This window comes from Trichosurus vulpecula, chromosome 4, assembly GCF_011100635.1.
Source record: "Trichosurus vulpecula isolate mTriVul1 chromosome 4, mTriVul1.pri, whole genome shotgun sequence".
Classification (NCBI taxonomy): domain Eukaryota; kingdom Metazoa; phylum Chordata; class Mammalia; order Diprotodontia; family Phalangeridae; genus Trichosurus; species Trichosurus vulpecula.
In genome coordinates, this window is record NC_050576.1 from 133,621,830 (window position 1) to 133,648,639 (window position 26,810).

The window sequence follows — 26,810 nt, forward strand, 5'->3', positions numbered from 1 at the left end:
TCTGAAAGGTCGTGTGCCTGCGGCTAGCTGAATGCAGCTGGTGGTGGTGGTTCCGGCAGCGACGGCGGCTCCGACTCCGGCTCCGGCTCCGGCTCCGGCTTTAGCCCGGGCTCTCCCAGGCAGGCGCTGAGGAGGCGATGCGGAGGCGGAGATGTGGGGGTCAGTGACTGGGCTTCCCCCGAGGCTGTTGACAGCTACCATGGCCCTAACTTGCCTTCGCCGCCGCTGGGAGACGGGCCCGGGGTGCGGGACGCGGTCTCACCGGCTCTTGTCCCAGTCGTGCCTGGAACCCCGGACCACAAATATAGTGGAGAAGTCGGTGTCGCTGCATAATAGGCCCTGGCAGAGATATTTCCTGGGCAGCGCGAAGATGGCGAACACCGTGGTGCACCTCCTGCAGGCAGGGCCTCCGGGAGCCGGTCCGCACGTCTTAGAGTGCAATCCCGGTGGGTGGAGGTACCGGGGGCGGAGGGGAGACGTGGGGATACCCGAACCGGGAGGGTCCCTGGATCGCCTTTGGGCAGGAGGTTTCCTAAGCTCAGATATTTGTCCAGAGAACCTAATGTGTGCTTGTCCCACCGTGAGGGGTGTGGGGCCATACGAGCCACAGGCCCTGCCCCCATGGAGCTTAGACTCTAGTTGAGCATGACCATGGCACTTCTGTCATACTTTTGCTTGACCCCTAGATACTGTCTCCCACTTCTCTACCACAGGCAAGGCGGAGAGATCTTGCATTATGCCTCTTTACGTATCCGCAACCCCACTCCCTAACAACTGACATGGTACTTAGTGCACAAAGCTTGGGTAAATGCTGATCGTTTGCTGAAATAACTGTCTTTTTGTGAGCTTTGACCAGCTACGATATTTTTTTCTAAAGATTCCAAGTATGTAGTTCGTTTGCTAGCACATAGAGGTACCTTGTTCGTCCTCGGTGGACTTTGTGAGGGCAGCTCAGCATAGACAAATAAGATCGTGGATTTAGAGCTGGAAAGAATCCCCTTATTTTTCTGGTGAGGAAACTGAGGCAAGAGAAGTTAAGTGGTCAGCCCAAGATCACACAGGTAGTAGGAGTAGCAACAGTCAAACCCGGGCCCTTCGACTTTATTAAATATAGGGCTTTTTCCATTGCACTGTGAAATCTGAAGACAAGGCAAAGCCCTTTATCGCCAACCTTTTCCTTGATATATAACTGTGGTGCAGTCAATGAACAAGCACCTATTAAGTGATTACTAGATGCCAAGCACTGTGTTAAGCAATGAAGGTACAAAAAAAAGCAAAAATATTTCCTATCAGGGACCTTACACTCCTACAGAGGAGACAACCTATATAAGTAAATACATTTAAGACAAATTCAGAGTAGATGGAAGGAAGCCTTAGAGGGGAAGGCCCCTATGAATCTTAAGCCGAATCTTAAAAGAAGACAGGAATGCTAAGAGGTGAGGAGGGAAAGTATTCCAGGCATGGGGAACTGCTAGTGCAAAGGGCAGTAATAAGAGAGTATTGCCTGAAGAACAGTTAGGAAGCCAGTATGGCTAGACTATGGCTAGAGTTTGTGGAGGGTGTTGTGTTAAGAGACTAAAAAGATAAGAAGGCAGATTGTAAAAAGCTTCAAATGATAAACAGAAGGTGATATTCTAGAGGTTATAGGGAGACCTTGGAGTAGGAGTGAGGGGGGTGTGTGTGATGTGATCAGACCTACACTAGGAAAATCACTTTGACAGCTGAGTGAAGAGCATTGGTATGCACCTTGAGCCTGGGAGACCAACTAGAATGCTCCTGGAGGGAGCTTTTGAGAGCCTAAATGAGGGTGAGTTGAGATAAGAAAATGCTTTTGAGAGATACTGCAGAAAAAGAAATAATTACATGATTTGGCAACTGATTTGGATAAATGGGGTGATCAATGGGGAAGAGTTCACTATGAGAGTGAGCTTATGAATTTGGGTGTCTGACTAGAAGGATGGCATGGTGGTGCCTTTGACAGCAATAGGGAATTTTAGAGGAAGTGTGTGTTGTCTGGAGAGAGTTAATGAGTTGTTTTGGACTTGGTAAGTTTGAGATGTCTGTGTGATATCCAATTTGAAATGCCCTGGCAGTTAAGTAATGCTGGAGTGTAATTCAGAGACTAGGGTTGGATAAGTAGATATGGGAATAGTCTTCATAGAGATGATAATTGAACCCATGGGACCTAATGAAGTCCCCAAATGAGAGAGTGTGTTGAGAAAACAGAAAAGGGTCTAGGGCAGAGCCTTGGGGTATATCCATAGTTACTGGGTGTGATATGGAGGCAGGTCCAGGAAAATAAAAGTCTGACTGGTAGGAAAGCCTAGAGAAAACAGTCATAAAAACCCAGAGAAGAGAGTATTGAGGAGGAGAAAGTTATTATCCCTGTCAAATGCTACAGTAGAGGTCAAGAAAGATGAGGGATGAGAAGAGGCCATTAGAGTTGGCAATTACAATTGTTCATTGGTAACTGAAGAGAGCATTTTCATTGAATTAGGCCAAAAGCCAGTTTGTAGAGGATTTAGAAAAGAGAGAGAGAAGCTAGGAATTGGAGGCATGGATTGATTGTAGAGGATTTTTCAAGGAGATTAAATGAGAAGGAATATTGAACCAGTGTAATAGAGTCTATTATAGGTTGGGGCCTTTTTTTTTTTTTCTTTTTTTTAGTGGATGCAGATACTTGCATGGGTTTATAGGCAGTAGTAAAGAGCCAGTAGATTAGAGAGAGAATGGGTATGATGGTGAGGGCAATCTGCTAGGCAAGATGGGAAGGAATGAGATCAAAGGTACATGTAGAGGGATTAGCCTTGGCAAGCAGAAGGGACATCAAAGACTGGAGTGATGGAGAAATAGGAAGGAATAATGTCAGATCAATGTGAGATGAGAAGAGAAAAAAGTACCTTGTTTAGAATGACCTTTTTTTTTATTTTTTATTTTTTTTTGGTGAAGGTATAAGATGAAGTCCTCAGCAGAGAAGATGAGGTCTGAGAGTATCTCTTAGATTCAGAGAGAAGAATAGGTTTGGAGTAGCCACATTGTGAGGGATAGAGAATCAGCTAGGGAGGAGAGTAGTAGGGTTGCTTTGCTGTAGTGGGACCCAGTTGAATTTGGACAATACAAACTTATAAGGACTTAGCAGAATTTCTATTTCCTCAATTGCTGTTGAGCAGCATACAAATAGGAAGGAAGCAGGCAGGTGCTGGAAATAACACCGGGTTTGGGGTGAGGGGAATTAGAATCACAGAGAAGACAAGGGGTCAAGGAATTCAGGAGCGGAAGATAAGTTTTGAGTTGAACTGGTTTGACAAGGGTTAGCAATTGGAAAAGGAGGAAAGTATAACCAGAACAAGGGTGATAGCCTGGGATAATACTGAGGGATAGAGGGGTTGAAAGTTGTGGTGAGGGCAAACAGCAAGTTTAGGAGGAAGAATAAGGTAGAGAGAAAAAAAATGGAAAATAAAAGATCATGCTCAGCTAAAGGAATTGTAAAGTACTTCAGTGTGAAAGTGGAGCACTTGTGGCTGATCTGTGTAACTGAAGTGGTTGCCACTGCTCTTTGTCCTTCATTCTTGAAGAGGACTTCATGACATCAGGAAAGTGATGCCGTAACATGCAAGTAAATTGGATTTAAGTGAGGGAGGGCTGTGCAAAGTCACCAGCCTCACTTTCTCTCTGGAGCCATCTAGGTCGAATGGCAAGATATAGATCAGGACCACCGGACATGGCCCAGGATGGCAGTAGGGGACCTTGGCCTTTGCAAGCTAAGGTCGTTTGACTGAGGCAATACCTATTCCCTGAGCAAGGCTTAACAAGAAATGAGGCAAAGAATTGCCTCTTTAAAAAAAAAATGCATCTGGGAAGCGAAGACCTTTAGGGTTGCAGGCCCAAACAGAAACCATTGTTATTTACATTCATTCTGAGCCAATAATGACCCAAATAATGACCTAGTAAAGCTTGGCCTGGGACCTGTTGTTGGCCAGTCCTCAGCCAGAGTGATTTGGGGTTGAGGCTGGTCTTTAAGAGCAGAAAACAGAAGAAGGGGAGAGGAGAAGGGAGGGAGAAAGGAGTGTGCGAGTGCCCCATTGACCATGACATCAGGGAAGCGAAGCCATGATGTGCAAGTGAATTAGATTTAATTGAGGGACGGCTGTGCAAAGGCACCATCCTCACTTTCTCCTTCGGAGCTGTCTGGGTCCAGTGGCCAGATATAACTGAAGTGGAGTGGGAGCAACTATAGATGGAATAATGGCTGGAGTACTGAACTTGAAGCCAGGAAAATTTAATTTCAAGGCTTGCTTCATACACTTATTAGTTGTGTGACCTTGGGCAAGTCATTTAACCCTTCTCAGCCTCAGTTTTCCCATCTGTTCATAGGGGGGTTGTGAGGTCAAAGGACATAACATTTAGATCATTTTGCAAATCTTAAAGTGTTACTATATAAAGCCTAGCTAATATTATTAAGTCTTGGAAATTGAGTAGGTTAAAGTACTGGAAAGCTAAAGTATTTGAGGTAACAGACACATGTATGCTGAAGTCCTCTAAGATGAGAGCAGGAGTCAGGTGGAGAAGAAAACTGTTAACCCAGGACTCTGCTTATTGTGAAAGCCAGGAGGATGTCCTGGGTGTTGGTAGATAATAGCTACCAGAATTTGAGTTGGGTGATAACTTTGGTTTGAATGAACTTCAAAGGAGGAGAGTGATGGTAGTGATAATGGTAGAGGGAGGGTCTAAGAGTGGTAAAAAGAAGCAAAAAATAGGCTGATGTCCTCACTAGGAACAGTGAGTTGGGAGGGCGTATGAGTGAAAATGTACTAAAAGTACTAAAAAGGGTGGCCAGGGATTCAGCTTAGCCAGAGGATAGTTCTCAGTGAGGAAAAAAATAACCAAATCAGAACCTAGGTTTGAATCTTGCCTTTGTGATATTAGCCAAATCACTTTACTTCTCTTGGCCTCAGTTTCCGCATCTGGAAAATGAACTAAATGATCTCTAAGGCAGCCAGGTAGCCCAGTGTATAGAGTGCTGGGCCTGAAATCAGGAGACCTAAGTTCAAATTTGGCCCCAGATACTCACTGTGTGACCCTGGGCAAATCACTTAACCTCTGCTTCAGTTTCTTTGACTGTAAAATGGGGATAATAGTAGCATTTACTTTCCAGGGTTGTTGGTGATTAAATGAGATTATATTTATAAAATGCTTAGCACAGTGCCTGGCATATAGTAGGCACTATATAAATATTTGTTTCCTCCTTACTCCCTGTCATCTCCATATGGCCCCTCATATTTTGGAATAAGGGAGGTTCTTTTGTTTTTTGAGGCCAAATGGAATGGCCTCAGATAATCACTAATTATTGAACCATGGGCAAGTAGCCTCTGAGCCTCAGATGCCTCTTCTTTAAAATGAGGATAATAATGCCCAAAGTATTATCATCATTGGGTTGTGAGGCTCAAAGGAGACAAGGTGTAAAAACTACTATAGGGATAGGGGCATGGCATTTCATTGGCACATATAGGGAAGGCTCAGATGAGGGCACTGCCTCTACCAGTAACAAGTCAGCACCTTCTTCACCATTCTTAGTTTTAGCGTTAACCTTTCTAATGGCATGGACCCTTTGGGCAGGCTGGAGAAACCCTTCTTAGAATCATATTAAATGCTCAAATACATAGGAATGCAGTGAAAACCAGTCATATTTAAAGTAAAAATGTCATACACCTTGAATTCTATCTATGGGCCTGTTGGGTGTTAGATATGGGTTCAGAATACCATGGACCCAGGTTAAGAACCTTGTTGTAGAGAGTTGCCTGCAGCACTAAGGTTAAGTGACTTGCCCAGGTTCACAAAGCTACTATATTTTAGAGGCAGGACTTGAACCCAGGCCTATGCTAAAACTCTAAAATGCTACGAATCAATTATTGTTTAAGACAATGATTATGTATTCATTGAATAAATATTTATCATGTTACTATCTTATCCCAGTTTGGGTTTCATTCATTGCATAATCTATGGGATTAAAAAATGCCTTAAGCCTCTTTCCTTACCTTAGTGTAACAAAAAGTTAGAAATTTAAGATTCTAGAGGGGTGGAGCCAAGATGGCGGCTGGTAAGCAGGAACTAGTATGAGCTCCGTACTGAGTCCCTCCAAAAACCTATAAAAAATGGCTCTGAACCAATTCTAGAACGGCAGAACCCACAAAACAGCAGAGGGAAGCAGGGCTCCAGCCCAGGGAAGCAGGGCTCCAGCCCAGGACAGCCTGGATGGTCTCTGGGTGAGGTCTATCCCACACGGAGCTGGGAGCTGGGAATGGAGTGGAGCAGAGTCCAGCGTGGGCGGCGTGGACCATCCAGACCAGAAGCCAGGCGGAGGGGGCCCTAGCGCCCTGAATCAGTGAGCTGCGGCAGTTACCAGACTCCTTAACCCACAAACACCAAAGACTGCGGAGAAGGTTAGTGGGAAAAGCTGCGGGAGTGGAAGGAGTTCGAGGTTCGGCTTCCAGCCCCGGGGGCAGCGGAGGTGGGGCAGCTACAGCTGTTGTTACTTCCGGCTCCAGGCCCACCTGGTGGGAGGAATTAAGTGGCGGATCAGAGCAGGAGTGCACAGCCTGCTAAAGATCTAAGCCCAGTCCAGGTTGGGAGTTGGGTAAGGAGCAGTGCTGGTGTGGCAGAGCTGGCACCTCCCCCCCAAACGTGGAACATAGTCTACAAGCAGTCATACCCCGCTGAAAAACTCAAAGGTCAAGTTAGTTGGCTGGGAATATGGCCAGGCAGCGAAAACGCACTGAGACTCAGTCTCAGACTTTGCATTCTTTCTTTGGTGACAAAGAAGACCAAAACATACAGCCAGAAGAAGTCAACAAAGTCATAGAGCCTACACCAACAGCCTCCAAGGAAAACATGAACTGGTCCCAGGCCATGGAAGAGCTCAAAAAGGATCTGGAAAAGCAAGTTAGAGAAGTAGAGGAAAAATTGGGAAGAGAAATGAGAAGGATGCGAGAAAACCATGAAAAACAAGTCAATGACTTGCTAAAGGAGACCCAAAAAAATACCGAAAAATACACTGAAGAAAACAACACCTTAAAAAACAGACTAACTCAAATGGCAAAAGAGCTCCAAAAAGCCAATGAGGAGAAGAATGCCTTGAAAGGCAGAATTAGCCAAATGGAAAAGGAGGTCCAAAAGACCACTGAAGAAAATACTACTTTAAAAATTAGATTGGAGCAAGTGGAAGCTAGTGATTTTATGAGAAATCAAGATATTATAAAACAGAACCAAAGGAATGAAAAAATGGAAGATAATGTGAAATATCTCCTTGGAAAAACCACTGACCTGGAAAATAGATCCAGGAGAGATAATTTAAAAATTATTGGACTACCTGAAAGCCATGATCAAAAAAAGAGCCTAGATATCATCTTTCAAGAAATTATCAAGGAGAACTGCCCTGATATTCTAGAGCCACAGGGCAAAATAGAAATTGAAAGAATCCATCGATCACCTCCTTAAGTAGATCCCCAAAAGAAATCTCCCAGGAATATTGTTGCCAAATTCCAGAGCTCCCAGATCAAGGAGAAAATACTGCAAGCAGCCAGAAAGAAACAATTTGAGTATTGTGGAAACCCAATCAGAATAACCCAAGATCTGGCAGCTTCTACATTAAGAGATCGAAGGGCTTGGAATACAATATTCCGGAGGTCAATGGAGCTAGGATTAAAACCTAGAATCACCTACCCAGCGAAACTGAGTATCATGCTCCAAGGCAAAATATGGACCTTCAATAAAATAGAGGACTTTCAAGCTTTCTCAGTGAAAAGACCAGAACTGAATAGAAAATTTGACTTTCAAACACAATAATCAAGAGAAGCATGAAAAAGTAATCAAGAAAAAGAACAAGAAAAAGAAATTGCAAGGGACTTACTAAAGGTGAACTGTTTTGTTGACATTCCTACATGGAAAGATGATGTGTATGATTCGTGAGACCTCAGTATTAGGGTAACTGAAGGGAATATGCATACATATATGTTTATGTATATATATATGGGTGAATGTGTATGTATGTATATATCTATGTGTGTATGTATATATATATATATATATATAGAGAGAGAGAGAGAGAGAGGGAGAGGGAGAGAGCAGACACAGGGTGAGTTGAAGATGAAAGGAAGATATTTAAAGAAATAAAATCAAATTAAGGGATGAGAGAGGAACATACTGAGAGAGGGAGATAAGGAGAGATAGAATGGGATGGATTGTCTCCCATAAAGGTGGCAAGAGGAAGCAGTTCTGTGGGAGGAGGGGAGAGGGTGGATGAGGGGGGAATGAGTGAACATTGCTCTCATCAGATTTGGCCTAAGGAGGGAATACCATACATACCCAATTGGGAATCTTACCCCACAGGAAAGAAGAGGGAAGAAGGAAAAAAAAATGGGGGGGATGATGGAGGGGAGGGCAGATGGGGGTGGAGGTAGTCAAAAACACTTTCGAAAGGGGACAGGGTCAAGGGAGAAAATCCAATAAAGGGGGATGGGTTGGGAAGGAGCAAAATATAGTTAGTCTTTCACAACATGAGTATTGTGGAAGGGTTATACATAATGATACACATGTGGCCTATGTTGAGTTGCTTGACTTCTTAGGGAGGGTGGGTGGAAAGGGAAGAGGGGAGAGAATTTGGAACTCAAAGTTTCAAAAACAGATGTTCAAAAACAAACAAAAATGTTTTTGCGTGCAACAAGAAAATAAGATACACAGGCAATGGGGTGTAAAAATTTATCTTGCCCTACAAGAAAGGAAGGGAAAAGGGGATGGGATGGGAGTGGGGTGACAGAGGGGAGCGCTGACTGGGGAACAGGGCAACCAGAATATATGCCGTCTTGGAGTGGGGGGGAGGGTAGAAATGGGGAGAAAATTTGTAATCCAAACTCTTGTGAAAATCAATGCTGAAAACTAAATATGTTAAATAAATTTAAAAAAAAAAAAGAAATTTAAGATTCTAAATTGAAAGTGGAATGGTTCCAAATTGCTGTGGGAATTTAAAAAAATCAATCAAGAAACATTTCCTGTCACTTTGCTAGATGGTGACCAGTCTGGGAGAAGGGCAGTTTGTCCATATGTCAGTAAAAACAAGAGAAGATGAAAATCAGTACAGTTTAGTTTTGGGGAAAGGCATGAGTGTCTGGGGAATCAGGAAAAGCTTCGTTTTAAAGGGATTCTAAGGGGCAGCTAGGTGGCGCAGTCAGTAGAGCACCGGCCCTGGAGTCAGGAGGACCTGAGTTCAAATCTGGCCTCAGACACTTGACACAAGTACTAGCTGTGTGACCTTGGGCAAGTCACTTAACCCCAATTGCCCTGCCAAAAAGCAAAAAAAAAAAAAAAAATAAAGGGATTCTAAGAGAGGTGAGAAGAGAATTCACTTCAGATATAGGAGAAAGCCAGTGCAAAGACACAGAGACAGGAGATGGAGTGCAATGTATAAGGAACAGGAAGAAGGCCAAATTAGTTGGCCGTGTGTGTGTGTGTGTGTGTGTATGAAGGGAAATACTGTATAAAATAGGTTGGTGCCAGGTTGTGAAAGACTTTAAATTTCAAATAGAAGAGTTTGATAGTTGATCCTAGAAGTAATAAGTAGGCTCTGGAGTTTTTTAAGGGAATGATGGTCAGACCTGTGCTTCAGGAAAAATACTATACTAATTGGTAGAGGATGGATGCAGGGGTGGAGAACTTGCATCCCTAAGCCATATGTGGCCCTCTAGGTCCTCAAGTGTGGCCCTTTGACTGAATCCAAACTTCACAGAACAAATCCTTTTATTAAGGGGTTGCAAAGTCGCAAACCTGTATGATTAGAAGGATGGTAGTGCCCTCAACAGAAATAAGGAATTCGGAAGACAGATGGATTTTGTGAATCCTGGTTTGGACATGTTGAATTTAATCCAGTTTGAAATATCCAATAGGTAGGTGGTTATATAGGACTGGAGCTCAGGAGAGAGACTAAGGCTGGATGCATAGAGATCATTATTAATGGAACAGGTGGGAATGGATACTAATCCCATTTAACTGAAGAAACTGAGTGAATACCCAGGCTCACACAGCTAGTCAGAGTCAGTGTGAGATTCCTGAATCCAAGGTTAACATGGCATGTCCCCTTAGAGTGCTTTACCTGATAGCAAAATTGTAGGAATACCAGAGGTCAGTTTTAAGGTGTTAAGTACCTTAAACGAGTTAAAAGAAAAAGTGTTGATTCATCAAAACAATACATTTTAAATTAGTGTAAAAGCCTTGTTTTATAAGTAAAATTGAGGGCTTTAATTTTGAAAACTTTAGTATTTGTATATTAAATTGTCTTGTGAGCACAGGTTCTCACTTTTCTATTCATAATCCCAATGCCTAGCATATATTAGGCATGTAATAAATGCATGTTAACTGATTGAAATAAAAGAAACTAACACCTCCTAAATTGAAAATTATGCTCTTGTTACCTAAAATAACAAACTTTTCTTTTCACACCGTAGGGCCTGGAATTCTTACCTGTGCATTACTCAATGCTGGTTTACGAGTGGTTGCACTTGAAAGTGACCTGACTTTTCTTCCATATTTGACGGTACATAATTTTAGTTTCTTAAAATTAATGTATGCAAAAAAGATTAGCTCTCCCTAGTCTAGGGAAGTAGAACTAAGTACTTACGGTACATTTTATTTCTCATTAGTTTGGTTCCCTTTTCTTCTAAGAAAGTCTACTGCAAAGGACATTAGAAGACTTGCATTCCTTTTTTAAGTTTTAAGTTTTTAAAAAGTATTAATAGCTAACATTTAGTTGATTGTTGACTGACTTTCCAGTTTTTTTAGTCTTTACTTCCCTTCATATACTCTGTGATCTAGTAGCACTGGTTTTCTTGCTCTTCGTTCTATGTGAAGCTCCTTCTCCTCACTTGTTGCCTTTTCCTTGGTTATTCCCCAAGCCTGCCTGGAATGTTCCCCCTCCTTACCTCTACATCCAGACTTCTTTAGCTTCCTTCTGAAAGATGGCTTTCCTAGTCTCCCCCTCTGCAAGTGCCTGCACTCTGATTATCTTCTATTAACTCTCTGTATATACATACATACATACATACATACATACATACATACTGTATATGTATATATGTCTCTGTGTGTGTGTGTATTGCATTTCTCTTTTATTCAACAGTAGAAGTCACTCTCACTGTACAGATTAAAAAAAAATTTTAAAGCCTTTAGGAAATATGTTTATTTCCCTTTGTACTGTTAGTGATTAGCACAGTGCCTGGTAGATAGTAAGCACTTAACAGATGTTTGTTTCCAGCCTCAGACTTACTGTGTGTGTCCCTGGGAAGGGGAAAGGAAAGAAATAAGCATTTATATGGCACCTCCTACATGCCAGGCACTGTGATAAGTGTTTCTTACCAATGTTATCTCATTTGATCCTCACAACAACCCTGTGAGATAAGTGTTGATATTGTCCCCATTATATATATATATATTTGAGGAAACTGAAGTAAATAGAGGTTAAATGACTTGCCCAGGGTCGCGCAGCTAGTAAGTGTCTGAGGCTAGATTTTAATTCAGATCTTTCTGACCCCAGGCCCAGATATTCACTATGCAACCAACTGCCTCTAAAATAGTTAAATCTCCCTCAGAGAGGGCAGGATGGGGGTGGAGGGTGGGAGTTGAGGAAGGGAAAGGAATACGTATTGACATCCCATTATGTACTGAGCAGTATGCTAAGAGCACTTTTACAAACATTATCTTATTTGAGCTTCCCAGTAACCCTGAAAGGTAGGTGCTATTATTATGCCCATTTTACATTTGAGGAAACTGAGGCAAACAGACCTTAAGGCACTTGCCCAGGATCACACTGTCTGAATAGCCTTTGAGAAGCCTAGTGTCTGAGGCCAGATTTAAATTCAGGATTCCTAACTCCAGGCCTCCTGTCCACTTTTAGCTTCCCCTGATATATGAGATGTGGTGAAAGTAGAAGAGACAGCATTTGCTAATGGCTTGGTTCTGTGGGAAGAGTGAGAGTGATGAGCCTAGGATGACCGAGGTTGCAAGTCTGGGTGCCTGGGGGGATGGTGGTAACATCACCAGTAATGGAGGAGGTTGGAAGAGGGTACAGGGTTGGGGGAAAAATTAATGAATTATGTTTCGGACATTCCAAAGGGAAGTTGATGATGCAGGCTTGGAGCTCAGCACAGTAACCAGGGCTGGAAGCTTGCCAAGTAATTAAAAGTGTCATTAATGCAACTAGAACTTTGATTCACAGTTTATTTAAGGTAATAACCTTTGTTGTTCTACATTCTTGGTGTCAGTAAGGGAAAACATGATATAAGGCATCAGGCTATAAGCATTTATTAAACATCATGTGCTGGGCACTGTGTTTACTATTGAGTTTACTATTATAAGCAAAAAAGAAAGACAATGCCTACCCTCAAGGAACTTGCATTTCAGTGGGGGAAGACAGCATACAAAAGGAAGCTGAAGGTGGGCTGGGGGAGATCTGTGAAGGTACCCAGCATAGGGCCTTTGAGAGAGGAATAAAGATTGGCTACCTTGTGCTCCTCCCCAAAATGGAGGTCCTGGGAGGAACTCAACAGGGTAAGAAAGCTGTAGGGGATGATGGATTTTATGTTCCTGGGTAAGATTACAGCTGAAGTCTGAAGATTCGGAAGTATAGCCAGGAGGGAGCCTTGGAGTGTTGGACTTGGTCAAGTAAGGAAGCTTACTTACCCTTACTACGTGTGTGACCCTGGAAACAACACTTTCTATTCACTGTATTTTTTCATTGGCCTGATTTAATTAGAGCTTATAAATCTCCATGTTTCTTGTCCAGAGCTGTGTTTTTATTGGTGTGTTGAACTCCCAATGTGGAAACTTTCTTCATTGATAGAGATCGGCCACTTATTCATAAGTTAGAGCCATATACAGATGCCTGAGACTTGTCTGTGGTCACACAACTAGTATGTGTCAGTGCCAGGACTGAAAACCCCATGGTCTAAGGTGGCCTCTCTATCCATAATGTCAGTAAAATCCATTTACCTCAGTAAAACTTGATAAATAATTCTGAGGAAGAGTATTCTGCAGGGTTTATAAAGAGTTTAAAATTTTCACTCTTTATTCTAGACCCTAAAAAAACACCCGGGTAGACAACTAGAAGTAATCTACTGTAACTTCTTCCATCGAGATCCCAGTAAGACAACACCACCACCACCACCACCTGTTATGTTGACTGAAACACTTTTCAAGAAATTGGAAATAAGACAAGTTCCATGGGTGGCAGGTAAATCTTGTCACTTATTAAAATAAATGTAATAAAAGTTTTGCTAATGTTCTTGGTCAGTTGACCCTACTGACAAGTTTTCAGATATGTTAGGTTTATGTAATTAGCGTGCTAGTATATGTGAATGAAATAGACAACAGATTTTTTTTTACTTTAATGTAGAAATATTCTGGATATCTGAATATTTAGCTTCTACAAGAATTTCTCTGTTGCTATATATAGCGAGCGTTCTGCTTGGCATTGAAGGGAGGATTCACCAAGACAGAAACCCTGTCCTCATGCTACTCAGTCTAGTAGATGGACACAACAAATACATTAAAATTTTAGTACAAAAAGATGAATGCTAAGACTGGGAGCTAGGCTTTAACCAGTGAGTAGGATTTTAACCATTAAAGAGAGATGGCATTGGAGAGGAACAGAAGGATGGCAGGGAGGTGGCATTCCCGACAGAATGAGCAAGAACATAGATATGAGACGTATAAAAGGAGACAGTAAGTAAAGTTTTATTAGAATATACCATATTTGGAAGATGAGATTTTTCTGGAAAGAAAAGGTTGGCCGAGGACATGGAGTGGCTTTAATGTACGGGTAAGTGATGTCCACTTATCACTCATTCACTATCCACTGTGGCCAGATGGCATAGTAGATAGAGCACTAGGCCTGGAATCGGGAAGACCTGAGTTCAAATGTGGCCTTAGCCACTTACTAGCTCTGTGACCCTGGGCAAGTCACTTACTCCTGTTTGCCTCAATTTCCTAATCTGTAAAATGAGCTGGAGAAGGAAATGGCAAACCACTTCAGTATCTTTGCCAAGAAAACCCAAAAGGGTCACAAAGAGTTGGATGTCATTGAAAAATGACTGAACAACAAAAAATGATATGTATTGTATTCAGTAGTAAAAGGGAACCATTGAAGGATTTTGAGCAGAAGTATCATGATCATATTTATATGACAACAGTGTAAATGATTTGAGGGTAGGGTGATTAGGGGAATGAGAGTGGAGGCAAAGACTAATTAGAAAGTTATTATAGTAGTCCTAACGTGGTAATGGAGCCCTGAACTATGAGGGCAGTAAGAACAGAGGAGAGAGGGACATTCAAAATATTTCATACATCAAACTATTAACCTGAATGCTATTTTTCTGTATTTAAAGAGAGAGGCTCTGAAAGTTAGGATTTCATTTCTGAAGGCAAGTATGTAGAGTTTTCTGAAGACTGATTTGTTTGTTAATTTGTTAATCTTTTAAAATTCTGTTACAAGGAAAAAAATGTGCAGAATTTTTACTTACTTATTCTTGCATGTTTTGATAACAGATGTTCCTGTAAAGATAGTTGGATTCTTCCCAACTAAATATGAAAGAAAAGCACTTTGGAAACTTATACATGACCTCTATTCTTGTAGCTCCATATATAACTATGGACGGATAGAATTGAATATGTTTATTAGTGAAAAAGAATACAAGGTATGTTACTAAAAAGAAACTGCTAATTAGATTTGGTAAAAGTTCTTTAATGAGTCTCCTAGGCTTAGGAAGATCTTGGTTTGAATCTCACTTCAGATACTTACTAACTTGGTGGTATGCTGAAAATCATTTAATCTTTCTGAGCCTTAGTTTTCTTATCTGAAAAATGAGAATGGTAATAGCATTTACCTTACAATATGTGTGAAGAGGAAATGAAATAATATATTTAAAACATTTGCAAACCTTAAAGCACTATATAAATGTGAGGAGTTATTAGTATTAATATTTATAATTACATTTCTGGACTGGTCACATTTGTGTGCCTTAAAGACATAAATCAATCAATCAGTAAGCATTTATTAAGTGCTTTCTTTGGGTCAGCCACTGTACTAAGCAGTGTGACTGCATTTACAAATAGAAAGACAGATCTTGCCCTCAAGGAGTTTACATTCTAACGGGGAAAGGTAGCACACAAAATGAAGCTGAAAATGGGAGAGTGGAATAGGGACAAGGGTACTTCAGGGCAGGAGCACAGTAGAGAAAGTCCAGAGTACACCCTGAAAAGAAATGAGATGTAACTGGATTGGGCATCCTCCTTAAATGGAGGTCCTATGAGGACCTATCCAATAAGAGGTAGTGGCTGAAGGAGCAAAAGGTAATTCTAATGTTAGATAGTTAAATCAATTAATTCTGAGAACATCCCTATAATGCATAGATTGGCATTGTTTTCTACACATAGAATAGAGATACATGTTTATGGTCTGGGATGATAGAAACTCTATAGCACAATTGGATGAAGTAATCAGATGTTATTCAGGGAATGGTAATTACTGGAGTAGGATTGTTGATCTTGAGGTCAGCACTGTACCAAAGTTTAGCGGCTTGCAAGCCACTAAATTTACTTGTCCTCTGCACCTGACACATTGGAGGCACTTAATAAATGCTTGATAATGTATTGATTACATAACAATTACCATTTTATCTTTATTAGGAGATTTTCTTTACAGCATGTTATAGTTAAAGTAATTTTTAAATAGTTTAAAGGAAATTTATTTTGCTTAAAGATTAAAGTTTAATTCACCAGATAGATTTTTCAGCAATTAAGGCAGAGACAAAGCCCAGTAAAATAATAGATATTAACATTTTTGCTTCAGTTCTTAATTTTTAGCTAATTAGGTTCATAGCCTTTATTTTCAAATATTAGAATAGTGTCAGACTTGGGATGTTGAATGACTGTGAAGGATGTTAATGATGTGTAACATATATCTATTCCTTTGTCAGAAAATCATTTCAAAGCCAGGTCAAAAGTATTATCGACCCCTGAGTGTTCTCTGGCAAACAGCTTGTGAGATAAAGCTTTTGCATATGGTGAGTAAAATTGTTCTTATTGTTAAATATCTCCCTCGATCCTAGCTAGCATCTTGTGTCTTAGCTTTTTCTGGGAGTTCTGATATAAGTAAAAAGTATCTATACCCTCCTTCTCCAGTTCTTTCTTCTCACTTCTCAGTCCCTTGCAATCTGGCTTCTGGCCTCATCAACTGAAACTGCTGTCTCCCAAGTTAGCAGTGATTTCTTAGTTGCCAGATGTGGTATCCTTTTCTCAGGCTTTATTCTTCCTGACTTCACCTCTTTACTGTTTCTTAAACAAGATACTCCACCACGACTAGATTTCTCTCCTTCCTCATCTACCACTGACCTCCCTGGCCTTCCGCAAGTTTTAGTTAAAATCCCACCTTTTATTAGGAAGTCTTTCCTGATCCCACCTTAAAGTCAATGCCTTCCCTCAGAGATTGTCTCCAATTTATTCTGTATAGATCTTGCTTGTCCTTAGCTAATTTCATATTGTCTACCCCAGGGCTGTCCAAACAGTGTGATTTATGCTCTGGCCTACAAGCATAGAAATTTACATAAGTGCTTTAGTAAACAAAGCCTAGCTACTGCAGAGCTCTCACTAAAATGCAAATCAAAATATATTGTCAATTGTTTCAATAAAAACCTGTGGTTGGACAGCCCTGGTCTACGCCATTAGACTTTGAGCCCCTTGAAAGCAAGGACTTTTTGCCTTTTTTCGTATTCCCAGTACTAACAGCGGGGTTGGCACATAATAGGTGCCCAGTAAATGCTTAATGAATGCTTATTGACTTGACTGGACCTTCCTCTAGAATTTGATCCTATTGACTGAGCTCTTGATACTGTCAACCATGGTCTCCCAAATATCACTCCTCTCCATTTTTTTATGACTGCTCTTTTTTAATTTTCCTTATACACTTCTGGCTGCTCCTTATTGGTCTCTTGCTAGATTTTCATTCCTGGCAAGCCCCTTAGAAATGATTGCCTTTGAAGCTCTGTCCTGAGCACTCTTCTCTCTACACTTTCTCTCTCTGTGTTGGAGCTAAATGGAGAGGTTGAACTCATACATAAAGGAAAAAAACTAAGTGGAACTTAAGGTTTTTTGGTTTTCATTTTATATGATCTTTTCTTGAAGAGATCATTAGTCATAAAATTCAGCAATCATTTATTAAATGCTCATAATGTACAAGATACTATGCTAAGTGCTAGGAATATATATATATGCGTGTTGTAATCAGGGAGGACATCATTTAAAATGAAGCTTTCTGAAAGGGGTAGGAAAGCATGGAAAGAGGTATCTGCTTAGGACCAGGGTCAGGAAAGAGGACATGGATGGCCGGAGAATCCTTCTTTTTTAAGAATAACCAGCTAATCAGAGACGCAGGGGTGGAAGATACTCCCAATGTGAGAAATCCAAGAGTGGGGTGAACTTACAGGGTGAAGACATTCTTTTGGCTGGTAGAGGAAGTACAGAGGAATGAAGTAATTTCAAAAACGTTGTAACTAATGTATTAAAATTTTATTTTAAAAATTTGCTCAGTATTAATAACCCAATTTAGGTAAAATAGATACAAGGGAGAAATAACTTGTTTTGATGGAGGTGGCTTTAAAACAGTTTGGGGGGGTTTGTTTCTTTGTTTTTCTAAGGAACCTTTATCGTCATTTGTAACCTTCAGAAACGGGAAACTTACATCACTAGAGTGCAAGGTAAGAAGTAATGCTTTACAGACTTGATCAGTGTGTTGATTTGTCTTATTTAACTACTTTGTTACGAGGGAATGTTTGTTGGGAGAGGATTGGAAGAATCATTAAGAAATGATAGCTATGTAGAAAAAACTTTTGACTTCAAAAATGGATGAATTCCCTATAGTTTTTTTTTTCAGAGGGGACAATTTTCTTTTAATGTACTTTTGTTTTGAAAAAGATAGGAATTTTGGACATTTTTTGTATTAGGAATGCTTAAAATATCAGTGTGTTGGAAATTAAAGCTTTGTTATATTTGAAACAGTCGTACCTGAGAAATTGTGAAAAGTATTACATTTTAAAATTTAAATAACATGACCCATGAAAGTAATGTTTCCATTTCTACAAAATTACCCAGAATGAATATCTATAATCCTCAGTTCCCTGGAGAGAATCAAGAGAATATCCTCAATGACTGCCATAGTATATATGAAAAGATTTCTTAAAGAAAGTTGAACTTTTGAACATTTGAAAAGAATTGTTGTATACATTATCAAATATAGACATTATGAAATATGTTTTTTGCTTAATTGTTTTTCTTTATCATTAATTGAGGGCTCATGGAGGTGTATGAGAAATGGCTGGTGTAAGCCTCAGTAAAATATGTTAAATTTTAATTAAAAAATGTTTAGTGCATCCCATGCCAATCATGTCAATCATACTATAGAATAGAATTCAGCATTAGGCAGATCATCTTGTTTCCTATCTAAGAGGCTTTGGTTGCTGAAGCGTACTCAAAAAGTAATTATAAAATAGTCCTACATTGGATACTCCTGTGAAGAGTCCAGCTCCCTGCCTCTCCTCCTACCAGTTAAGATAACCAGTCTTTCCACCAGAGATTTGTCTTAAGAGAGTGAGGCCTGGAAGACTCAAAAAAAGTTGCATATACTTGAGCCGATCTGGTAACTTAAAAGGTAAATCTAAATTCTTTGAGGCAAACAAATATTAAGTTTTTTATACCATTCATTACAAGAGTCATATGTATGTCCTGAGAAGCCAATGGAATGTGATTATAATTTTTCAGTAGTTTTTATTTTATCTGGTTTTCAGATTGGCTAGTGTTAAATACATCATAAAGATTACTTTCTACAGACATGTCACCCTAGTTTAAAGATAAAATATTGTTTTGTCCTTGATCTTTTAGAGTTAAAAGTGCTCTTGATGCTGTTCGTTGGCTTGAAGACAGCAGAAATTTCTGATAGTACAGTCATAACCTTGGTTTTTATTTTAGTATTCATTAATATAAGCTGTAGAAGTTAGTAAAATTATATTTGGCTGACTTAAAACCTACAAAACTGTTGTAGTTTCCTCAGCATCCTAAGGTATTGCTGATTTTTAGTACAATTTAGAAATTCTATCATAGATTATTCCTGGAGGGACCTCACAGGCCATCTAGTCTAGCCCTCTCGTTTTACAGATGAAGGAACTGAGGTATAATGATTAGCACAGGTTCACTCAGGCATTCAGCAGCAGAGAAAGGATTTGAGTTTTAGAGTCCTGGCTCTTACTCTCCTCCCCCCACCTCTGACCCAGAGTCTCAGATGAGTCGAAACAGGGTCAGCTTCTTGTCCTAGCAATATTTTTTGTCTAAGGTTATCTTCTTTGTTTTTTTTTTCCCCTTTATTCTCTCCTTTAGGAATATGAAAGTAAGAACCTGTGTTTTATTCGATTAACTCCTCGAAGAAATTTATTTACAAATAATTTCACACCTACAAACTCAAGTAATTTTATATTCCTGGTTAAACTGTGTCTTAACAAGAGCAAAACTAAATTAATTGATACATTTAGGTAAGTATTAAAAAGAGTGAGTTCATTTGAGAATTGATATTTCATTTATATTACAGTACTAGTTTTGTATATTTTATTAGCTTAGAATGAGACAGGGTATCCTTATTTTCTCCTTCACTCCAGTCACATATTTCATTCTTTTTTTCACTTCTCTGAAACAGTAAATCTCCTTTATTGAATAAATCATCGATAATTAAGTAAATTTAACTTACTTAAAGGAATAGCTTTTTGTTTTTTAGGGGCATTGTAGTTGGAATTGGAGTCAGGAAGACTTGAGACTCCATGACCATAGGCAGGTCACTTAACCTCTCTGAGCTCCTTAGAGCTTATCTATAAAATTAAGATTCATTGGCCTCTCAGGTCCCTTGAAGTTTTACATCTATGATCCTTCTCACTAAAGTGGAGAAAGTGAGGACTGCTTCTTATATATCCTACCACCCAGTTGCTTCTCTTCTCGTAGTTCACTATCTATTCCATTTCTGCCTTCACTAAGCTGAAGGTGCGAGATTTTTGGATTTCCAATTCACTGTCCACCCTGTGAAGAGAAGCAAGCAAGGAGCAAGACCGAGACAGCTCCCTGCTTCAAAATCCCAGGCCCCAAAGGTACATGAACCCGAAACTTGAAGTCCCAAAGGAAATTGTAAGTGTAAAATCATACCATTTTAGCCATTTCCTTCCTGTTTTCTCCTAAATACATGTACATACCTATAATAGTTTCTTTACAAGCCCCACTTTTCACAGAAAGAATTAGCTGAACAATAATAATATATGGCATTTGTGTAGTACTTTACAGTTGGCAAATGCTTTATGTCTGTAGGGTGTTCCAAAAGTCTTAGTGCAATTTTAAGCTCTCATAACTTTCTAGGATAAACTATATAGTCTCATTTTGATTCTCATAACAACCTATGAAGTAGGTAACACAAGTTTTCTATTCTATATTTTAAATTATACATTATTAGAGGTCTAAGTATAGCATATCACACTCAGTGCCATATGTAGAGAAGATTTACAATTAGACAAATTTTGAAATATGAAGAATTGTGGCCATTTTTGGTAAAAGAATCACACTCTGTTTCTGGAAGCATGTTTCTGGTTGCCTGGTGAATTACTTGTTGTGAGCCAAAACTGGAAGTTGTAAAAATATGGAGCACCTTCTACAAAACTAGATGCTCAGTCAGAGCTTGAGATGAAATCAAGACGCAAATTTAAAAGAAAAAGTATTAAATATTATAGAATCATAAACGCCTATGAGAGGGAGCCATTGTATTGATTAAAAGAATGTTCATCATGGGAAATTAGAGAAGAAAAAATTGAGGACAGTTTCCAAAGGCAGTGTTTTGTTTGGCTTATTAGGAGGACATGTTCCCATACCATTGGGGAAAAAAAATCATAAAGCTAGATTTTAAAGGTGTGGGAAAGAATATTTCCTGATTCTAAAAGTGGCTTCAAAATGTGCTGCCTTTCAAATGTAATGGATAGTGGTGAAGATAATAGTTTGTGGTAAGATCAGAAAGAAGAGAAAATAGAAGGGAGGAAGAAAGCAGTGATGAATTAATGTGTGCCCCAGCAAGGACAAAGCAAGTTTAATTTAAGCCATTGCTTACAGGAGTAGTTAATGTTAAAAGCATCTTGATCTGAATTTAAAGAGATGTTATGAAAAATTTCAGAATACATATTTTAACATAGTAATTTTGTGTATTTTTTAGTATATATTTATATAATCAGTTTGGTGAACCTTTGCTCCAAGTAGTCAAAAAAGCATTTATTAAGTACCTACTATGTGCCAGAATTATGCTAGGCCTTGAGGATACAAATACAGAAACAGTCCCTGCCTTCAAGGAACTCCCATTTGGTTGGGGGAGACGTACATATATTTGTAGATACACACATACACATACATACACCCACGATAAATACCTATCAGGGAGATCGGGAAAAGCCTCATGTAGGAGGCAGCATTTGAGCTGAGGTTTGAAGGAAACTAGGGATTCTCATAAGCAGAGGTGAGGAGGGAATAATTCCAAGTATGGAGGATAGCTAGGGAAAAGGCATGAGACAAGGAATGGAATGTCAGAGGTGAAGAATACTTAATGGGCCAGTTTGACTGTACTTGAGAGTGCATGAAGAAAAAGAATGTATAAATAAGCTAGAAAGGTAGGTAGGATTCAGGTTGCGAAGGGTTTTAAGTGTCAAGACAGAGGATCCTTCTTGATCTTTGATCCTTCACATAACACAGAGCCACTGGATTTTATTGAGTAAAGGACCAACATGACTGAACAGAGAAGACAAATGCAAGAGATACTGTAGAAATGGAATTGGCTAGACTAGGCAGCTGATTAAATGTGAGAGTTGAAGATAATGCCAGGGTCGCAAACCTGGGTGATAGAAGAAATAAAGACATTCTATATCAGGGTCAGTTTGAAGGGAAGCATAAACAATTGTGTTCACTTTGACAGTCTGTGTATTAAAATTTGAATGAAACACCAAAGAACAACATGGCCCCTGAGTAAAAATGGCCCAGAAGATGAGTTTTCTTTTGAATGTGTTGCATTTGAGATGCCTGTAGGATGTCAGTATGGAAATGTCCAATAGGTTATATGGTTCTGGAGTTCAGGAGAGAGACTAGGGCTGGATATATAGATCTGGGAGCCATCTACTTAGAGATGGTAATTAAACTCATGTGAGCCACTAGGGTCACCTAGAGAAAGTGTGGAAAACAAAGCAAAGTCAGTCTAGGACAGAGCCTTGGGGCTGTAGTTAATCTGTAAGCAACCGGGCTCATTGCTGGGGCTACAAAGACCAAAGTGAAGCAGTCCTTGCCCTTAAGGAGCTTATGTTCTCTTGGAGACAAGGAGGTAAGTGCAAAATAGATATAATGTAACTTGGTGGTGTCAAACCCTGATAGGAGATCAGGAAAGTCTTCAGGTAATCAGGCAGTCAGTCAACAAGCAGTTTTTAAGTGTTTACTAGGTATGAGCACTACTATGTGCTAAGTATGCAAAGAAAGATAGAAACAGCTCTTGCCCTCAAGGAACTTACATTCTAATGGGGAGACAACTTGTGTGTACAAGGTGTGTATGTGTGTGTGTATCTATGGGGGACCAGGAAAGGAACAGTTCCTGTAAGAGCTGAGTCTTGAAGGAAAACAGGGAAATTTAAGAGGCAGGTAGAGGTGAGGGGGCAGAGCATTCTAGGAATGGTGGAGAGCCACTGCAAAAGCATGGATTTGAGAGGTGATTTGTCATGTATGAAGAACAGTAAGAAGGCCAGTTTGGCTGGATCATGGTGTGTGTGAAGGGGAGTGATGTGTCATAAGGGCTAGGAAAGTAAATTGAGGCCAGGTTGTGAAGAGCTTTGAATGCCAAGTAGAGAAATGTACATTGAACCTAAAGGAAATAAAGAGCTCTCGTATTTATTGAGAAGTGGAAAAGGACATGATTAGAGCTGCCCCTTAGGAGCATCCCTTTGGTAGGTAGTTGTGGAAGATTGGTTTGAGGTAGGGAGATCAAATAGAAGGCTATTCCAAATCTAGACAAGAAGTAATGAGGGCTTGAATTGGGGGCATTGGCTGTGTGAGTGGAGACAAATGGATGGTTGTGGAGATAGAAGCATCAAGATTTGGTAAGTGATATGTTATGTATGGCTTTTGAACTGGGTGGCAGAAAAGATGGGTAGATCCTTTGACAGGAATTAGGGAATTTGAGAAAAGGGGTGAGTTTGGGACAGGGTGGGGGGGGAAGATAATTATTTCTGTGACTGGTTTGCCATAGCTGAGGAGGCTTACGCTGGCATCCAGTCATTTCCTGCTTAATAAGTCTTGGTTTCCTGGACTTCCTTCAAGATTCGGTTCAAATCACTTAAATTCAGTTCTCTTGCATGTCATGGCATCGCCTCCCTGATGTCATGGTCCCCTGAAATACCACACATTCTAGGAGGCCTTTCTTGGTCCTTCCAGTTCCTAATGCCTTTCCCTCTCAGATCACTTTCCTTCTAGATTCTAGTAGATTCTTTTATCTACTTGGTTGTTTAGGTGCTGTCTTCCACTTTAGAGTATAAGCTCCTAGAGGACAGGGATTGTCTTTTTGGCTTTCTTTGTATTGCCAGTGCATAGCACATAGTAAGTACTAAATAAATGCTTATTTACTTAACTATTAAGATAGAGCATCAATTTCATTTTTAGTTTATATTGTTTGGTATTTGCTATATGTAACATCTTCCTGATCTTCAGGAAAATACTAACGATATAGAGGTATGAGACTTTTGATTAGTATACAGACCTTTGACCTGCAAATTCTTAATTCTGAACCATGTTTTCCACTATATTTTTCTCCATCCTCCTTCACATTAGCATTCATTTCATTTAACATAACATTACCATTTCATTTAACAATGAAATCAGCAAGTATCAAAGTATAATAGATGTGCCTTAAATGTTAGTACTGAAAGTGAAGGGTCTTGTCAAGTTTGTCACATAATTTCTCTGCTTCTTCATCCGGTGCAGTAGACATTGGTGCACATGCTTCATTTGAACCAAACAGTAGTTCTCTTACTTGTGTTCATCATGAGTATCAGCAAGAGAAGATTACCAAGTGTCCCATGAAATGATGTTTCATTTTGCCATATCATGAACCCAGATTCTTTCAGCTACCATATTGGCCTTGCCAAAGAGAACCCATGACTCCTCCTTCCACTTAGTCGTAACTTCCTTGTATTTTCAGGTTTTATTTATAGTTCTAGTGTTAGTATCGATGAGGTTCAATTCCTCCAGCATTATAGCAGTTCATCAGTGGACAAAGATCTCACATTTAGAATACCAACCGTAAATGAATGTCTATCAATGGTCTAAAGATTATGTCCTCAGCCATTGTCATTGCAGAAAAGGGACTGCACAACTTTTGAAGACCATTTTTATTTTTGTCTCAAGGGTCACCTTTACCTAAAAGGGCACTGCTTAATTTGCCAACTAGTTAGTGATGAGTTCCTCCATAGTTAGTCAAGTTAGTTCTAGCACAGTATGTGCAATCTTTTATGAGAATTCCACAGAGGTTTTCCAACTTATAGAAAGTACCAGAGTTTTTACTTTTTTGGCACAGCCTTGGAGAGCCCCGGGTAACCTTCACACCATAATTTGGTGTTACAGTAGAACTTTCTGCAGATATTGTCTTAGAAGTACAGTTGGCGCAGTGAGTAGAGCATTGGCCCTGGAGTCAGGAGGACCTGAATCCAAATCCAACCTCAGACACTTGACACACTTACTAGTTATGTGACCTTGGGCAAGTTACTTAACCCCAATTGCCCTGCCTTCTCTCCACCAAAAAAAAAAATACAGTTGGATTTAGGATGTTAATGTTAAAGGAAGCCTGATGTTTTGAGTAGAAATATGAGAGATGAACACAGAGAAAAAAGGAGTTTTACAAAAGAATATGATCTGATTATCTCCTTCTTAAAATTCAAACCTGGCATTTTCCAAGTCAGTGTAGCTATTATTTAAGACTTTGGGCATCAACACAATAATACATTTGAATCTATAGCTTAATTCATTTATAATTCATGAGTTTTTAGAAGATAACTTCTGTATAACTTCTGATGTTAATTGAAAATTTTTATAAAAAGAATGAAATAAATCTGTTTATGTATTTTTCAGCTCATGGTGTATAAGTGATACAGAGGATTTGCTTCAAGAACTAAAAAAGCAGCAACATGAAACTATAGGCAGTTTGTACCCAAAAGAGTTTAAATACCTTTTTGAAGCTTTGGAACGTTCTGAAACATTTACCCAAAAATGGTTATATGATCATTTCCTGCAAAGCACAGATCCAGAAAACCTCTAAGTCATAAAGATTTTATTAACTGAAACAGTTCCTTTGAGAAATTATGATGCGTATTAAAAAGGAATGGGTTTGAAAAGTTTGCATCCTTTCAACTAAGAATAAACAGTTTGTTTTACAAAATCGGAGGATGAATTTGCTGAAAGTTCATGCTGATTTTTTTTAACAGTTGGTGCTGTTATAAATGTTTAAAATACATAAATGAAATTTTCATTTGACTACTGATTTGATGAACTGAAAATTAAGGGTTTTTTTTTCTTGACAGATTTTCACTACTACATAACTGGTTGGTAAATTTGAGTTAACTATCAAATGGAAATTCATTTAGTAAATTCCAGCCCTGTTAAAACATCTTAAATTGCATATGTTTAAGTACTATACTTTCACATGGGTTTATTGCTGCTTACATTTCATCAGCCTTGGAAAGCAAATTAGATTGACCTAAATTAATTGTAAATTTTACTTTTCAAGTTTGTGAAGTTACATTTGAAAGACCTGCAAAATAAAAAATTTTAATGTTTTATTTAAGCTTTTTTTTAATTGGAATTTTTTTTCTACTGGGTTTTGTGATATTTTTATAAAGCCTAAATTTTTTATCTAAATACTTCAGCAACACATAATATATAAATTTGTTAAAATAGGGTTGTGTTGTATATATTTTAATAAATAAATGTGTTTATTATAAAGTGTTATATCAGTCTTTTTTGTGATGTCTTTTAAAATTCAGTTGCTTCATCCTATAAATAAGATGAATGAATAATTGATAAAATCTTTGTCATTTTGTAGGCTAGGGTGTTTGTAACCCTGATGTGGTCATCACAGGTCAAGGGTCTGGTCTATCACTTGTCATTTTAAACAAATTATTTTCATAAGGGTAAACACTAGAATATATTATCAAGTCAGTATACTTGCAAGCCTTTGGTGTCTTGCTTGGCATATTAAAAGCAAAATAGAGGTGAAAAAGCTCTAGATTTCAAATCAAAAGACCCAATTTATGTCTTGATTCTGACACTTAATAGCAATCTGGCTTTGAATAGGTCACTTCCCCTGTCTGGGCCCGTATTTTGTTATCTTTAAAATGGGATCCATAGGATTATAGATGTAGAGCTAGAAAAGACTTTAGAGATCATCAAGTCCAATCGTATGAATTTATAGAAGAAACAAAGCTGAGAGAAGTCAAATGATTTGCCCATGATAACACAGCTCCACTTCCCCTTCTCCCCGTCCCCACAAAAATCCCTCCTTTGTATCACATAAGCCAGAGGTTTCTGTACCCGCAGTGGCGTGAATATATGATGAAGTAATTGACACAAAAAGACACAAACATGGGGCTAGGCAAGTCATATAGTCAGACTATAGACTGATT

At 39.3% G+C, this 26,810-nt stretch overlaps 1 protein-coding gene across 2 annotated transcripts; it reads left to right on the forward strand.

Moving 5' to 3' along the window:
• Positions 1–26,077, forward strand: TFB2M (transcription factor B2, mitochondrial). 2 transcript variants are annotated; one of them, XM_036758289.1, is made up of 8 exons: positions 1–446; positions 10,494–10,582; positions 13,117–13,273; positions 14,587–14,735; positions 16,017–16,103; positions 17,733–17,792; positions 19,465–19,616; positions 25,261–26,077. In XM_036758289.1, the coding sequence occupies exons 1-8, from the start codon at positions 152–154 to the stop codon at positions 25,445–25,447; spliced, it is 1,176 nt and encodes a 391-aa protein (XP_036614184.1). In that variant the 5' UTR covers positions 1–151; the 3' UTR covers positions 25,448–26,077. The 2 variants fall into 2 exon arrangements, with proteins under 2 accessions (XP_036614184.1, XP_036614185.1); XM_036758290.1 differs by lacking the exon at positions 17,733–17,792.
• Positions 26,078–26,810: the final 733 nt, after the last annotated feature.

Coding starts and splice junctions, on each gene's coding strand:
- TFB2M (XM_036758289.1), top strand. CDS start 152: ATGTGGGGGTCAGTGACTGGGCTTCCCCCGAGGCTGTTGACAGCTACC. Junction 14,736..16,016: donor TTAGTGAAAAAGAATACAAG/GTATGTTACTAA, acceptor TTCCTTTGTCAG/AAAATCATTTCAAAGCCAGG. Junction 17,793..19,464: donor TTACATCACTAGAGTGCAAG/GTAAGAAGTAAT, acceptor TCTCTCCTTTAG/GAATATGAAAGTAAGAACCT.